Source organism: Siphateles boraxobius, unplaced genomic scaffold, assembly GCF_051911475.1.
Source record: "Siphateles boraxobius isolate OS27281-9 unplaced genomic scaffold, OSU_SipBor_1 120, whole genome shotgun sequence".
Lineage (NCBI taxonomy): Eukaryota > Metazoa > Chordata > Actinopteri > Cypriniformes > Leuciscidae > Siphateles > Siphateles boraxobius.
Genome location: NW_027508723.1, coordinates 2,867,721 through 2,884,872, shown reverse-complemented (window position 1 = coordinate 2,884,872; position 17,152 = coordinate 2,867,721). Strand labels below are relative to the sequence as shown.

Below are 17,152 nucleotides of genomic sequence, written 5' to 3'. Positions count from 1 at the left end.
TAATGTAGTAAGGAATGCTGGTTGTTGATTGGCTCAGCAGAGTCCCGCCCACGACTACGTCAGCATTTCCGGGTTGCTATCAGTCATATGACTTTTCACCTCTTTTTTTCATATTGTCGTGATGGTGAAATGTAAGCTTTACTGGGTCAAGGCAGTTTAGTCTTTCAGTGCCCTTAAATACGAGGTCAAAAACACTTTCTTATTCCGTCTCTCTTTTTGGCATTAGGCCTATTCTAGGTAACATTTCCTTTTTGGTCACCAAACCATCTAAACAATGAGAAAGTGCCTGAATGCTGTTTAATGAGCTCGGGTTTCTTCATCTCATATCTTCCCTTTGCTTTACGTTATTTGATGATCATTTCTAAAGACGGATGCTTTTAATGGATTTTTTTTTTAATGACCAAATGAAATTGGAAAGGGAATCCGTGTAATTCTCTACTGTGATCAGTGTCAGAACGGCAACGATAAAAACCAATATCAAAAATGAGCAATTTTGTCAAAATGTCAATGTCAGACGTCTAGAATTTCTAGAAGCTTCGTTGCAGGGAAACATGTAATGATCCAACGTCGCCCTCTAATGTACAAATGAAGGTACTTTGACAATCCCAGAATCAGTTTCCATGTATTCTCCAATATGTAAATCATATTGGAGTTTATATTACTTGTTTGCAACCCACATTTTCTACTGCGCTCATAAAGGCCCTCTCCGTGTCATACAGAGCCTGGAAGCGACATGCAGAAGGAGAAATATGTGAGATGGGAGGAATTATCTTATTATATCGCAAAGCATTGCACTGGAGAAAGACAGCATGTTTTTGGACATGCATCAGAGTAATAAAACAGTATTGAATGCAGTAACGAAGTAAAAACCTCTGTATATGAATATGGTAATTTGGGTACTATATATGAATATATAAAGTGCTATTTTAAGTATTGTATATATAAAGTGCTATTTTAAGTGTTGTATATGAAATATAAAGTGCTATTTTCAGTATTGTATATGATATATAAAGTGCTATTTTAAGTGTTGTATATGAAATATAAAGTGCTATTTTCAGTATTGTATATGATATATAAAGTGCTATTTTAAGTGTTGTATATGATATAAAGTGCTATTTTAAGTGTTGTATATGATATAAAGTGTTATTTTCAGTATTGTATATGATGTGCTATTTTCAGTATTGTATATGATATATAAAGTGCTATTTTAAGTGTTGTATATGATATATAAAGTGTTATTTTCAGTATTGTATATGATATAAAGTGTTATTTTCAGTATTGTATATGATATAAAGTGTTATTTTCAGTATTGTATATGATATAAAGTTCTATTTTCAGTATTGTATATGATATAAAGTGTTATTTTCAGTATTGTATATGATATAAAGTGTTATTTTCAGTATTGTATATGATATAAAGTGTTATTTTCAGTATTGTATATGATATAAAGTGTTATTTTCAGTATTGTATATGATATAAAGTGTTATTTTCAGTATTGTATATGATGTGCTATTTTCAGTATTGTATATGATATATAAAGTGTTATTTTCAGTATTGTATATGATATAAAGTGTTATTTTCAGTATTGTATATGATATAATGTGTTATTTTCAGTATTGTATATGATGTGCTATTTTCAGTATTGTATATGATATATAAAGTGTTATTTTCAGTATTGTATATGATGTGCTATTTTCAGTATTGTATATGATATAAAGTTCTATTTTCAGTATTGTATATGATATAAAGTTCTATTTTCAGTATTGTATATGATATATAAAGTGTTATTTTCAGTATTGTATATGATATATAAAGTGTTATTTTCAGTATTGTATATGATATATAAAGTGTTATTTTCAGTATTGTATATGATATATAGTGTTATTTTCAGTATGTATTATATGACATATAAAGTATATTTTTAGTATTCTATATGAAATATAAAGTGTTATTTTACTGTATATGATATATAAAGTGCTATTTTCAGTAGTATATATGATGTATAATTGCAATTTCAGTGTTATATATGACATATAAAGTACTATTTCAGTGCTTTTTATGATATAGTGTTATTTTCAGTGTTATATGATAAATAAATTTATCATATTTCACTGCTATGTATGATATATAATTGCTATTTTCAGTATATATATATATATAAAGTGCAATTTTCAGTGCTATATATGAAATGTCATTTCACTGCTATATATGAAATATAAGTGCTGTTTTCAGTACTATATATGATGTAAAATTGCAATTTCAGTGCTATATATGATATATAAGCAGTTTTTTCCAGTAAGGTACTTTACAAGGGGAAGTTTGATTATTATTGGATATTACAGTAAAAGTGTCACAATACATTTGCGCTATTTTCAGATAAAATGCATCAAATGACTGTCTTCCTTTAAGCGATAGAGATGTGTGTGTCGGCCTGAGAGGGTGTGTGTGCAGACGCTCTTCTGGCTGGATGAGATTGAAGGTTTGTTGAACCTGAGGTCCAGTGACTGACACACATAAAACAGCAGGGGTGTGTGTGTGTGTGTGTGTGTGTGTACAACAGCTCTTCTGACACACAAACCCCACGAGAACTTCGACATGGTGAGTCCCGTGCACTGCATTTACATCAAACAGATTAAGATTCAATATTTTCATTCATTTATGGTCATAAAATTGTGATGCAGAAATGTGTGCTAATGGTTACATTAGCATTTCAGTGAACAATTCTTAAAATAACAAAATTTTTGTTAAAATATCTAAAGAACCGTTTCTTGCTATAGTAAAGAAGCTTTATGTAATAGAAAGATTACATGAATGTTAAAGATTCTTCATGGAATCCTCAATGCCAATAAAAATGCATATTGTCTTGTCATAAAGTCTTCTGAAGTTAAATTTCTGAATGTTTTTATTTAAAAATGTCTATTTCAGAATGTTTGTATGAATGTATAATTGTTTGATTAATATTAAATGATGTCTGTTCTCTCTTTAGACTTCATACACTGACAAAGGAGAGAAGGTAACATGACTATGACTTTAAACTATAACACATCGGGTCTTTATTTTAGGGTCCGATTCTCGCTATTAATAGCTGTTTATTATTATTATGCATATTACTAGGATATTGGCTGTTTATTAGTACTTATAAAGCACATGTTAATGCCTTATTCTGTATGATCTTATTCTACATTCCTTAATCCTATAATACTGAAACTTAACAATGAAGTGTGACCAATATAATAGCCTATTTTGGTAAATATATTATATTTTATGGATTTTTATTTTATTTTTTGTTGCAGCCAGAGAGAGGGAAATTTTTAAAGTTTCACCATGTGAAGTTCTGGGTGGGAAACGCCAAACAGGTGAGATTTCTGACAAATCCGAGTTATTATAGTTATAACAATAAAACCGTAAATAGTATAAAAAATATTTATAAAATTAAGACCATAAATAAATAAAATAACTAAAATTGAAATAAAAAATAATATAAACCATAGACATTAAAAAAAACAGTATCTCAATGTTACTAAAATATCATCAATCTGTTTGAATACAGAAGTTATGACTGTATTTTGATGGTTTACTGAAATTAAAACCTGATAATTTGGCTCATTTTTATCAGAAATTTTTAATCTTGACTAAAAAAAGGTTTTCAGGAATTATAGTTTTGTATTAGTAAAGATTATTTGATGCAAAGTTTAAGGTTTAAATGAAAGCGTTTAAGATTATTGCACTGAATATACATTTGTTGGCACAATTTAACTGTTATAAAGTAGCTTTCACTTGTTTTAAAGTGGCTTGAAATATGAGGAACGCTTCTCTGAAGATGTGATCAATAATGTGATGTTAATCTCAGAGTGATGCAATAGTTCATCTCGTCTGATCTCCACAGTGCAACAGGTTTACATATTAACCAATAGTTTGTGCTCATTTTGCACCCTAATAGAATATTTTTGTCCTGTTACTTTCATAAGGAAATGTTCTATATAGAATCTTATAGGGGTTCCGTCATGTGATCCTTTTATGGATTCAGTTTTAATTCATTTTTTTATGACTTAAAATAAAAATAACCCGTTAAGCATGACAGTATCAAAACTAGAACCAAGCCAAGAACCCTAGAATTCTATTTTTGTCTGCTTGTTTAGACTGAATTAATTTCATATGTTGTTTTCTACAGATATTTTAGATTTGATTATCCTGTCCGATAAGCATCTTATCTTGTTGATCTAGGCCGCGGCGTTCTACTGCGATAAGTTTGGCTTCGAGCCGCTGGCGTATAAAGGTCTGGAGACGGGCAGCAGGGAACTGGTGTCTCATGCCATCAGACAGGACAAGGTGTGTGTGTGTCGAGGATCAACACACACATGACATCATCTACACACACATCATACAATCACTCATGTCATGCCCTAAAATGATTAGAAATAAATACAATTTGGATTTTAGGTTGATAATATTTTTTGGTTACACTATATATTTTACAGTTACAGTGTAATTATACATTTAAGTAATGAGCAATATTAATTAAGTACATGTAAACTATAGGGTTAGGACTACGCTTAGGTTTGCTTTAGGGTTAGTTACATGTAATTATGCATAATTTATATAGTTATTACTATTTGTGTAACAAGGACACTGTAAAATAAAGTGTTAACTGTTTTTTATTTAACATTTTGTATCTTTAGGGGATTTTATGCGTTTACATTATATTTAGGCAGTAGTTATAATCCATTTATTGAGTTTTTTAGCATAGACTTGAAAATTAAATTTCTATTTTAAACTGTCATAAATCTTGAATGCTTTGGAGTTCAGACTTCAGTTTGGTCTCAAGACACCGAGAGGAAGAGTAATAAAAAGAAAGTTATAGAGGTTTAAGTTTGTTATGAAAATTGCACTAAAATACAATTTTTAATTTTTAAATGAAATATATTTTTCAAAACATGTTTTACTCAAAAACAAAACTGCGTGAAAATCAAAGCAATAAATGTTTTAAGTTGAAATGTCGCAAAAATTCTGAAGATTTGTTTGGGTGCAGTACCAAACATTTCCACTATGAAATTCATTTTCAATGTGCTAATTTTTGATGGCGCACAAGTTTTTTTTCAGGATCATTTAACCTGTTTTGTGTTCACATAACAAGTGCTAAAACTTTTACCAAGTTTCATTCCATTCCGATGAAGTAAAAATTAAAAAATGTAAAAAATGTTTCGACCGTAGAGCATCAGAGAGTTTCAAAACCCATCAGGCATATTTGTTTCAAAATCCCTCACAGAGTTAAAAGTATTTGTTCTTTTCACAGATAATATTCGTCTTCGAGTCTGCTCTGAACCCTGGAAATGAGGGTATGAACCATTTCATTTATTTTATAAACACTGTAGTTTTAAAAGATCTAATTCCAGGTCATGTAAAACATATGAAAACGGTCATGGTAAAAAAAAACCTTTGTGGGTTAAAATGAGTTTAACTGTCATGAAAAGCATATGACAGTATTCACACATGGGAAAAGATAATGAAGGATTCTGTTACTCTATTTATTCTGTGTTAAAATGATCCTGGTTTGAGAAAAGACCAAGTGCTCACTAGTCTCTCGCTCCACAGAAATGGGGGAGCATCTGATGAAACATGGAGACGGAGTGAAAGACGTCGCTTTTCAAGTGGAGGACTGTGACTTTTTAGTCAAGGTTTGTTACATTATTGACATAATAATATTCATAATGCTGCATAAATAACTCAGTGAGGGTGTCAAGTTAACATCAGAGTAGTATGATTGTCTATATTCTCATATCATACACTCTAAAAAATGGTGCGTTGTTTCAACTCAACTTTGGGTCAAATATGGACTAACTCAGCCGTTGGGTTAAAAATTTAAGTTACATTTTTAACCCAACATTTGGGTTTGTCCATATTTGACCCAAAACTGGGTTAAAACAACCCAGCATTTTTTATAGTGTATCACTCTTACTATTCCTGCAGACCTATAGCTAATATTTACTGATGTTTGTGCTGTTATTTTCCCTCCAAAAATGATGTCACTTCTTGATGATGTCATTAAGGAACGGCCTTTTCCTTAAAAGGGATTTTTACAAAAGGCTAAAAGGATTGAAAGTTATCATTGAGAAAGCAGGAAAAAGCTATAAATTCACAATCAAATAAAGACAAGTTAAGACATGAAAAATATTTATTTCCAAAATGATTACTGAACGCCACTCATAATGCAGTAGTATGCATTATGCTAGCAAACATTTTCAAAACAAGTTGCATGTATCCTTAATGCATATACTATTGCACTTAAGTAGACATTATTTTCATGACAATTAATCACATTTATTGCCAAACAGGAGGAGTTTCTGCATTACAATAATGACAATTTGAGGGTTAAAATGGGGTTAAATGTGAAATAAATATCACAATGCAAATTTTTTTAAATCTCAAAAGCATATAATAAGATAAAAACAAAAGTATCTTTGCGAAATGCATGTGTGTTCTGCACAGTATATTCAGTTAACAGTAAGTTAGTAACACAACCATCACCTAAAACATAACTGCATGGCGTAAACAGATTTACCTTGAAGGGACTTTGGAATAAATGTGTGTTTGCGTTCGCAGAAAGCCAAAGAGAGAGGAGCAGTGATCGTCCGAGAGCCGTGGGTGGAGCAGGACACAGGAGGAAAAGTCAAATACACTGTCATTCAAACTGTACGCCAACATGTGTTTACAGACATACACTTACTTTAAAGCCTGCAAAACGAACAGTATGACTTATCTGATGTTGTGTTTTGCAGTACGGAGACACGACACACACGTTTGTTGAGTACATGGGGCCGTATAAAGGTTTGTTTCTGCCAGGATACCAGGAGCCGTTGTTCAGAGACCCTCTGTTACCAAAACTGTGAGTGATTTTACAGGGAACGTTCTCAGAACAAACATTCTTACAGTAACGATAAGAAAACGTTCTTTAGAGAAAGAAAATCTGGTCTTTAATAATGTTCTCAAAACGTTATTGCAAAAACATTATTTATACAACATTCATTGAAAGTTGTTTTTTTCTTGAATGTTTTAGTTGCATTTTTTAAAAGATCTTTTAAAAAATGTTTGGGAATGTTCAGAAAACATTTAAAAGTAACGTTCCCATAATGATTACAAAATGGAATGTTCCCTTAACGTTCAGATATAATGTTAGGGATAGTTCACTCAAAAAAAATATATGTTCTGTCAATCATTTGCTGATATGTTCTAAACCTCTATAAGAATGTTGATAACCAAACAATTGCTGGGCCCATATGACTTCCATAGTATGAAAACACACACACACACACACACACACACACACACACACACACACACACACACACACACACACACACACACACACACACACACACACACACACACACTAACTCTACCCCTAAACCTACCCATCACAGAAAACTTTCTGCATTTTTACATTTTCAAAAAACATCACTTAGTATGATTTATAAGCTGTTTTCCTCATGGGGACCAAAAAATGTCCCCACACGAACAAGGATTTCAGATATTGCCATCCTTATGGGGACATTTTGTCCCCATAATGTAGGGTTTACCAGGCCACACACACACACACACACACACACACACACACACACACACACACACACACACACACACACACACACACACACACACACACACACACACACACACACACACTCTCTCTCTCTCTCTCTCTCTCTCTCTCTCTCTCTCACACACACACACACACACACACACACACACACACACACACACACACACACACACACACACACACACACACACACACACTCTCTCTCACACACACACACACACACACACACACACACACACACACACACACACACACACACACACACACACACACACACACTCTCTCTCTCTCTCTCTCTCTCTCTCTCACACACACACACACACACACACACACACACACACACACACACACACACACACACACACACACACACACACACACACACACACTCTCTCTCTCTCTCTCTCTCTCTCTCACACACACACACACACACACACACACACACACACACACACACACACACACACACACACACACACACACACACACACACACACACACACACACTCTCTCTCTCTCTCTCTCTCTCTCTCTCTCTCTCTCACACACACACACACACACACACACACACACACACACACACACACACACAATAATGTGAGCATACAAATATAGTTTCTTAGGCCAGAAACATGCATGACACATTTCAGAATACAAAAATGCATGAAACTGTGATAGCTAGAACTTCAAAAACATGAAACTTCTCGAAAACGTTTTTCCCCTTGTGGTTCTCCTTCTCTGGCAACAGGCCACCAGGACATTTAAGCTTCATCGATCACATTGTTGGAAACCAGCCAGATGATAAAATGGTTCCAGTATCGGACTGGTGAGGGTCACACACCCAACAAACAAATCAATAAGACAAATTCGTGGAAATGTAATTGGCAAAAAAAACACGTTTTCTCTGTCTTGTTTCTGCAGGTATCAGAAGTGTCTGCTGTTCCACAGGTTCTGGTCCATCGATGATAAACAGATCCACACCGAGTACAGCGCTCTCAGATCCATCGTAGTTACCAATTATGAGGAAACCATCAAGATGCCCATTAATGAACCAGCAACCGGGAAAAAGAAATCACAAATCCAGGTTCTTCCAGCAGATACCTAGAAATCATCAAAGTTCTTGCATATATTTCATATATGTTTTTATTGACTTAATTACGACAGACATTCCCAAACATTTTTGTCAGCCGAACCCCTTCATATTTAGTTGAAGTCCCCCTGAGATTTGAAGTTAATTAATAATTACAATAATTTAACAATTTTCATGGTTCTCTGATTTTGTTTAATGTTCAAATGACATGCAGGTAAACATAATCTTTTTTAAAGTATTTATATATAGGGCTGCACAACTTGACCAGAATATTATTATTATTATTAGTTGTAAAACTAACAATAAAATTCTGAAATATATTACTATACACTGAAAAATTGAAATAAGTTACTGTTTAAATTAATCCTGTAGCAAATTGCGCTACAGGACCAGTTTACAGCAAACACTGAACCAGATTATTTAAATGTTGAGCAAGCAATCTCATTGGCTGCAGGATCAGCAGAGGCCAATCAGCTCGTGCCATGCGGCAATGATGTGATTGCTTGTAGATTGCATGTAAAGGATCGATCAGCCTGTGCCATCTAGTTTAATTTCATAATTTTTGGATGTTAATACATATATAGAGACAGTATTTGGGGAAATCTGATTGTAAACTGTCGCATCCAACAATCAGATTATCTTTAGCGGTTTCCATCCACCTATTTTTATGTGAATTATGGGATATCGCATTAAAAAATGCAGGACGGGAACGCCAAGATGCGCATAGATTCTGAAAATGCATGCGCTCAAATGAGTCAGATAATTGTTTTAAATTGTGCATAAACTGATGAATTCATTGATGTGCATCAACAAAAGTCATGTGACTTTGCGAGATGGGACGGCATAACTGGACCAACCAGCGGATTGATCTCGTTTAACCGAATCTGAAATGCCTGAGCAAAGTCTATCGTCAAAGTGGTTCGGTAAAAATACTCTTACATGGCTCTGTTCCCAAACAGCATGCGTGATTATTGCGTTTCGTAAGTCATTTATTATATAAAGTGGCTTCTCCTACTGCAGCAACTTACATTTTTTTCTGATATTTAGCGCCACTTTATCTGGAAATCACGATTTTGTTCTCTTCGGCTCACTGGATGGAAACGGTGCTTTATTTGCAAATGTTTTATACAATATTCCAATTTTGCACATAAGTTAAATTCGCAAGCTTTTGCTAATTCCACACTAGTGAAGTGCCACAATAATATTTTTTTGTGCAATTCTGCTTGCTACCACTAGTGGTACACACTTCACCTTTAACTGAAACATTTAACAATTTGAAATCTATAGTATGTGTCCATATTACTGCTATAATTCCCTTTTTTTTGCGTTTGTAAAGGAGTATATTGACTACAACGGAGGACCCGGAGTGCAGCATATAGCCCTGAACACGTCCAACATCATCCAAGCTGTACGGCTCCTCTCAATATGACTTCATTCCTATTAGAACAAAATAAAGTAAAACACAAAACATGAAACTCTGTCCTTATGAATCAGGTTGTGAACCTTCGAGCTCGAGGGATGGAGTTCCTGTCTGCTCCTGATAACTACTATGAAATCCTACGACAGAACCTGAAGACGGCCAAGATCAAGGTGGAGGAGGACCTTAAAACACTGCAGGTCAGAGAAACCAAGATTCCCGTTGGGATATGATGCTGTGTTTTGTTCGATAAACGAATGTATTTGAATGTTTTTTTGTTTTTTCATCCAATGCAGGAGTTAAAAATCTTAGTAGACTTTGACGATAAGGGTTACCTGCTCCAGATCTTCACCAAACCCGTGCAGGACAGACCGACGCTCTTCCTGGAGGTCATCCAGAGGAACAACCACTCTGTGAGTCTGACATTAACATGCATTTACATGTATTCATTTGGAAGATGCGTCTTTAAAGTGAATTTAATGGAGCAGAAATTCACCTGAAATTTGACGCTTCAAAACGTTTAGAAAAAGATTGTTAAATAAATCCATATGTATGGACCTGATTAATCCAATTCTTCTGAAGAGACAGAATTTGAAGACAAACAGATTCAATTTAGGCTTTTATTCACATATAAATAGAACAATTGAACTTTATTGGTTCACTGATCAATGTTTATATGCGAATAAAAGGCTCAATTATAGTGCTGTATGTAGAATTGAGAAACTCTTGTTTTTAGCGACACCGGTGGACGTTAAGTGAACTGCAGCAGCACTTATTGCTCTCGCACTCGTGTTTACGTAACGTTCAAGAGACCGAACGTGATTCAAGATCAGGATTTTCTCACAGTGAAGTTTATTTTTGTTCTTTGTTTAAAATAAAAAGAAGTTGGAAATCAAAAGTTGCATTGATTTACTGTTAACGAATATCCCGACGCCGTCCACTGCTGAGAGCAACGTTTAGATGAATATGTGAATATTTGCTGCTCTTTCCTCTCAATAATACAATAAACACACAACAGAAATGATAAACATCAGTTCAGAAAGCCTCTGATCATAGAGATGTGGAGATGTTTGCAGCAGCGACAGATGAGCTCATTAAAATTAAACTGTTATGATAGTTTGATTATAAAGTATATTTGAGACTATAGACTATATAGATCTGACTATGTGAGACTATAGTTTGAATGAATCTCTTTTCTTCGCACAACACATTGACATTACAGTCCAGAAAGGCTCTGTCAACATTATCCTGAACATTGTATAAGCATTAGTTTCATGTGTCATTGAACAGAAGAGAGGCCCTCAGTGTAAAACACACATCCTGCGATTTTCCCGCCAAAAACGTCAGAGTCCTAAACATAAAAATCAGTCGACAGGCTTTCAGAGAAAAAATAGGAAGTCGGGGAAGGACTCGTTGTTTAAGTTTCATTACAAGCTATTCACACATCGTCAATAAAAAAGCAATTAATACATGAAAATCTTGCATATAGGCTCTTTAAATCTGTTTATCACGTAAAGCGATTGTGTCTTTTCACAAGACTGGATTAAACCACTCGATTCTTATGGATTTATTATACAATCTCTTTATGAAAGTTTTGAAGCATCAGAGTTTTGGATGAATAGATTTTCAGTGGAGGCGATAGAAATCTTTCACATTTCATTATAAATATCTTCATTTGTGTTCTGAAGATGAATGAAAGTATTAAAAGTTTGGAACGACAAAAGGGTGAGTAATTAATGACTGAATTTTCATTTTTGGGTGAACTATCCCTTTAGGCCCCACAGATGCAACAATAAACCACAATAAATAACATACAAATAAATACTGCAAATATCCACAACAAATGAATACCATGGAGATGACATAAAAAGTGTTTATGGGAACAACAAACGTGAATATTCGGGAAAGTTTTGACATGCGCAGTGCAGTTGATCGTGTGTCATTAGATGAAATATACTGAATGAGAAGAAATGTGTTGTCTGTATTTACGTACAGTAAACACAGTTACAGTATTGAGTTTGTGTCTGAGCTCTGACAACCTGTATGAACAGGCCCTGTTTTATTAGGGGTATTTTTAAAGCTTGTGAAGTGAAGGAAATGCCTAAAGATAAGACATTTCTATCTAAACCACACTAAAGGGGCTGCACTGTCTTTTGTGGTGCTTAAAAAGTTCAAACAGAGCAAGAAAAAGAACTCAATGACACCAACAATTAGAGTTAACCAACAATTAGTATGGATGCACCGATATGAACATTTTAGCCGATACCGATAACCGATAATTCTTTACATTTGAAAGTCTATAACCGATATATTGGCCGATAAATATAAATCCAAGCTTTTGGATTTACTGAGTCTCACCATTAAAAGACATGTCCCAAGCACACAATTATAATGATTTTCTCATAATTTTATGTAGCCGATATGACAGACTTGCATGTTGCATTTAACTGTATTTTCCTTTTTTGAAGTGATTTCAATCATATTTCAAGCAATTAAAAACCATCATGATGAACGGTGCGCATCTGAAGTGTCTCAGCTGAAGGAAATAATACATTATTTATCGGCTTTAATATATCGGCCAATTTTTTTGTTTGTTTTACAAGCAAAGTTAACATATATCGGTCGATACCGATATGGTGGCAGACATATCGTGCATTCCTAAAAAAATTAGTTTTCAAAGTTTTACAAGAAAATACTGTTTCAGTTTTTCTACTTCAGAACTTTGTTTAATTCAACAGCTGATTACATATTTCATCTGAGTCCAATTTTTCCCATCATAAAAACGTATGCATTAAACCTGTGATTCTCTGTCTTCTTATCCTCAAGGGTTTTGGGGCTGGAAACTTCAAATCTCTGTTCGAGGCCATTGAGAAGGACCAGGACGCCAGAGGAAACCTCACGGTTCTCACACTGGAGAGCCAGGGCATCCCGAAGAAGTTTCACTGACACACACATCTGCAGAAACATGGTTAACTCACAAGCCCTTGTGCTGGAGTGAAAGAATAATACGAGACCATCAGTTAACACTGAACGTGCAGGGCAACAATAAAGAATGTAACGTATAATGTATCTGTATCATTTTTTTAAAAATTCATCAGCTACATCCACGAGTCAAATGGGTTAATCATTTTTTTCTAAGACATGTGAGGGTTGTTATAGTTAACTAAATCTAAAATGAAAAAAAAAACAATAAAAAAAATAATTGCTTGAAATAAAATTAATGTTAGAATTAAAATAAAATGTACAAAAAGGGGCTATATGTAAGAATTTTCATGTATTAATAATTTTTTATTTTGTGAACAACTTGAAACGAAACAAAAAAACGAGTCCTTCCCCGACTTCCTAGTTTGTCTCTGAAAGCCTGTCGACTGATTTTTATGTGAAGGACTCGGGACGTTTTTGGCGGGAAAATCGCAGATGTGTGTTTTACACCGAGAGCTTCTCTTCTGTTCAATGACACATACAACTAATGCTTATACAATGTTCAGGATAATGCTCAAAGAGCCGTTCTGGACTGTAATGTCAATGTGTCGTGCAAAGAAAAGAGATTCATTCAAACTATAGTCTCACATAGTCAGATCTACAGGTCCTTCTAAAAAAAATTAGCATATTGTGATAAAGTTAATTATTTTCCATAATGTAATGATAAAAATTTAACTTTCATATATTTTAGATTCATTGCACACCAACTGAAATATTTCAGGTCTTTTATTGTTTTAATACTGATGATTTTGGCATACAGCTCATGAAAACCCAAAATTCCTGTCTCAAAAAATTAGCATATCATGAAAAGGGTCTCTAAACAAGCTATTAACCTAATCATCTGAATCAACTAATTAATTATAAACACCTGCAAAAGATTCCTGAGGCTTTTAAAAACTCCCAGCCTGTTTCATTACTCAAAACCGCAATCATGGGTAAGACTGCCGACCTGACTGCTGTCCAGAAGGCCATCATTGACACCCTCAAGCAAGAGGGTAAGACACAGAAAGAAATTTCTGAACAAATAGGCTGTTCCCAGAGTGCTGTATCAAGGCACCTCAGTGGGAAGTCTGTGGGAAGGAAAAAGTGTGGCAAAAAACGCTGCACAACGAGAAGAGGTGACCGGACCCTGAGGAAGATTGTGGAGAAGGACCGATTCCAGACCTTGGGGGACCTGCGGAAGCAGTGGACTGAGTCTGGAGTAGAGACATCCAGAGCCACCGTGCACAGGCGTATGCAGGAAATGGGCTACAGGTGCCGCATTCCCCAGGTCAAGCCACTTTTGAACCAGAAACAGCGGCAGAAGCGCCTGACCTGGGCTACAGAGAAGCAGCACTGGACTGTTGCTCAGTTTTGCATGTCATTCGGAAATCAAGGTGCCAGAGTCTGGAGGAAGACTGGGGAGAAGGAAATGCCAAAATGCCTGAAGTCCAGTGTCAAGTACCCACAGTCAGTGATGGTCTGGGGTGCCATGTCAGCTGCTGGTGTTGGTCCACTGTGTTTTATCAAGGGCAGGGTCAATGCAGCTAGCTATCAGGAGATTTTGGAGCACTTCATGCTTCCATCTGCTGAAAAGCTTTATGGAGATGAAGATTTCATTTTTCAGCACGACCTGGCACCTGCTCACAGTGCTAAAACCACTGGTAAATGGTTTACTGACCATGGTATTACTGTGCTCAATTGGCCTGCCAACTCTCCTGACCTGAACCCCATAGAGAATCTGTGGGATATTGTGAAGAGAAAGTTGAGAGACGCAAGACCCAACACTCTGGATGAGCTTAAGGCCGCTATCGAAGCATCCTGGGCCTCCATAACACCTCAGCAGTGCCACAGGCTGATTGCCTCCATGCCACGCCGCATTGAAGCAGTCATTTCTGCAAAAGGATTCCCGACCAAGTATTGAGTGCATAACTGAACATAATTATTTGAAGGTTGACTTTATTTTATTTTATTAAAAACACTTATTTTATTGGTCGGATGAAATATGCTAATTTTTTGAGACAGGAATTTTGGGTTTTCATGAGCTGTATGCCAAAATCATCAGTATTAAAACAATAAAACACCTGAAATATTTCAGTTGGTGTGCAATGAATCTAAAATATATGAAAGTTTAATTTTTATCATTACATTATGGAAAATAATGAACTTTATCACAATATTCAAATTTTTTGAGAAGGACCTGTATATAGTCTATATATAGTCTCAAATATACTTTGTAAGCTATATAAGCTCAATAGCCCAACAAAAGTTACTATTAACAATAAAAATTCCTATTAAAACTTTAAATAAAATGTATAAACCAAGGACCTTAATGTTGATCATCACCCCCCCCCGAAATAAATAAATAGATAAATAAATAAAACAAACACCACATTCTCTGTATTTTTATTTCAAAATAATTTATTTGTATATAATCGGAATGATGCCAGGTTTATACATCTATAATGGCAGCTGTACGTTTCATAAAGAATATCATTCCAAAAGTGAGAAAATAACATTTTAAACATTTTCTCAGACCTGGACAAAAATGGATAAATATATTAGTAAATAAATATATTAGTGACATACCATTGAAATGTTCTATTATATATAAAATACAACACTTTATCTTATAACTGTTTTGTCTTTCTTTTTTTTTTTACACAAAATATTGAACATATACTGGCATATCCCTTTATTTCTGAAGGGATTTAGCTCTGTTTAAAAAAGGCAGTTTTAATTGATTCTCTGTGGAAAAGAGAGCGTATGAACAATACAACCAACACAAAGGACCAAAGATAGAGAAAAAAAAAAAAAACATCCTCAACGTTTAGTGACATTTCATTGATTTTCTATAACTGGCAGTTACATAGTGCTTCGATTGTTTCGCTTTGAATCACATGCAGATTTTCTTCCAAGGCAAAGTGTTGTTTGCATCCTTTCTAGATAAAGCCAAGAGCTTTGCATGTTAATCTGTGTGAAAATTCACTGCCACTTAATGAGAATATTGGATCATTCTTATCTTTGGTTGATAAAAAGTTACTGTCATTATGGTACAGTGTAACTCAACCGGGTTGCAACTACTCATGGAAAACTTGGAAATACAAGGGCATTTTAAAATAACGATTTCCATCACTGGAAAAGCTATGGAAAACAAAGCATGTCAATAGTAGTAGCTCTAAAATGTGTAGCCTGTTAACTGTCAGTGTCCCGCTGCTGTGCTGTTGCCTTTTTTCCCTATAGATGCTAACAGTATAGCATCATCAAAAATTAAGTATGTTTCGAAAGCTTTACACTCAAAATTCATCCTGTGAAATCCATTGTAAAATTGGACATTGTGTTACAATGGAATTTTTTTTTACAACCTTTTTTGTTAAGGATGCATGATATATCGGCAACCATATCGGTATCTGCCGATATATGCTCATTTATAATGTTATCGTTATCGGACCGATAAGAAATTTTGGCCGATATATAATGGATTATTTCCTTCAGCTGAGACTCTTCAGATGCGCACTGTTCAACATGATGGTTTTGAATTCCTTGAAATATGATTGAAATCACTTCAAAAAAGGAAAATAGAGTTAAGTGCAACATGTGCAACACAAGTGTCATATAGGCTACATAAAATTATAATGAGAACATTCTTATAATTGTGTGCTTGGGACATGGATTTTAATGGTGAGACTTTTGTTTTTGTAATCAGGTTGGATTTAGATTTATCAGCCAATATATATATATATATATATATATATATATATATATATATATCTAAATATATATCGGTTATCAGCTTTCAAATATAAAGAATTATCGGTTATCGGTACTGGCCAAAATTTTCATATCGGTGCATCCCTACATTTTGTGATATCTTCAAACTTGGTTAGATATATTGGTTAGTCTTCATGGTTGAAGTGCTTTCTGTAATAATATTTAATAAGAGATTCATGAATTACAATAATTTAAGTTAAGATATATGCTAAAAAAGGGGGTTGACAGTTAACAGGTAAATAAATTGCTCTTTAAAAGTGCAATAATCTCAAAAAATCTGTAACACAAACAACCGGAAGAGTCATTGAAACTCATT

The 17,152-nt window shown here is 34.4% G+C and overlaps 1 protein-coding gene across 1 annotated transcript; it reads left to right on the top strand.

Annotated features, from left to right (window-relative positions):
• Nucleotides 1–2,482: 2,482 nt before the first annotated feature.
• Nucleotides 2,483–13,169, top strand: hpda (4-hydroxyphenylpyruvate dioxygenase a). Its single transcript, XM_077222736.1, has 14 exons — nt 2,483–2,598; nt 2,987–3,013; nt 3,294–3,356; nt 4,225–4,329; nt 5,294–5,336; nt 5,593–5,675; nt 6,601–6,690; nt 6,777–6,883; nt 8,346–8,423; nt 8,519–8,681; nt 10,024–10,095; nt 10,182–10,304; nt 10,401–10,517; nt 12,931–13,169. The coding sequence occupies exons 1-14, from the start codon at nt 2,596–2,598 to the stop codon at nt 13,048–13,050; spliced, it is 1,194 nt and encodes a 397-aa protein (XP_077078851.1). The 5' UTR covers nt 2,483–2,595; the 3' UTR covers nt 13,051–13,169.
• The last annotated feature ends 3,983 nt before the right edge of the window (nt 13,170–17,152 follow it).

What these genes read in the sequence shown, in the direction of transcription:
- hpda (XM_077222736.1), top strand. An exon ending in ACACTGACAAAGGAGAGAAG is followed by an intron (nt 3,014 to 3,293) that starts GTAACATGACTA and finishes TTTTTGTTGCAG; the next exon opens with CCAGAGAGAGGGAAATTTTT. An exon ending in AAAAGAAATCACAAATCCAG is followed by an intron (nt 8,682 to 10,023) that starts GTTCTTCCAGCA and finishes GCGTTTGTAAAG; the next exon opens with GAGTATATTGACTACAACGG.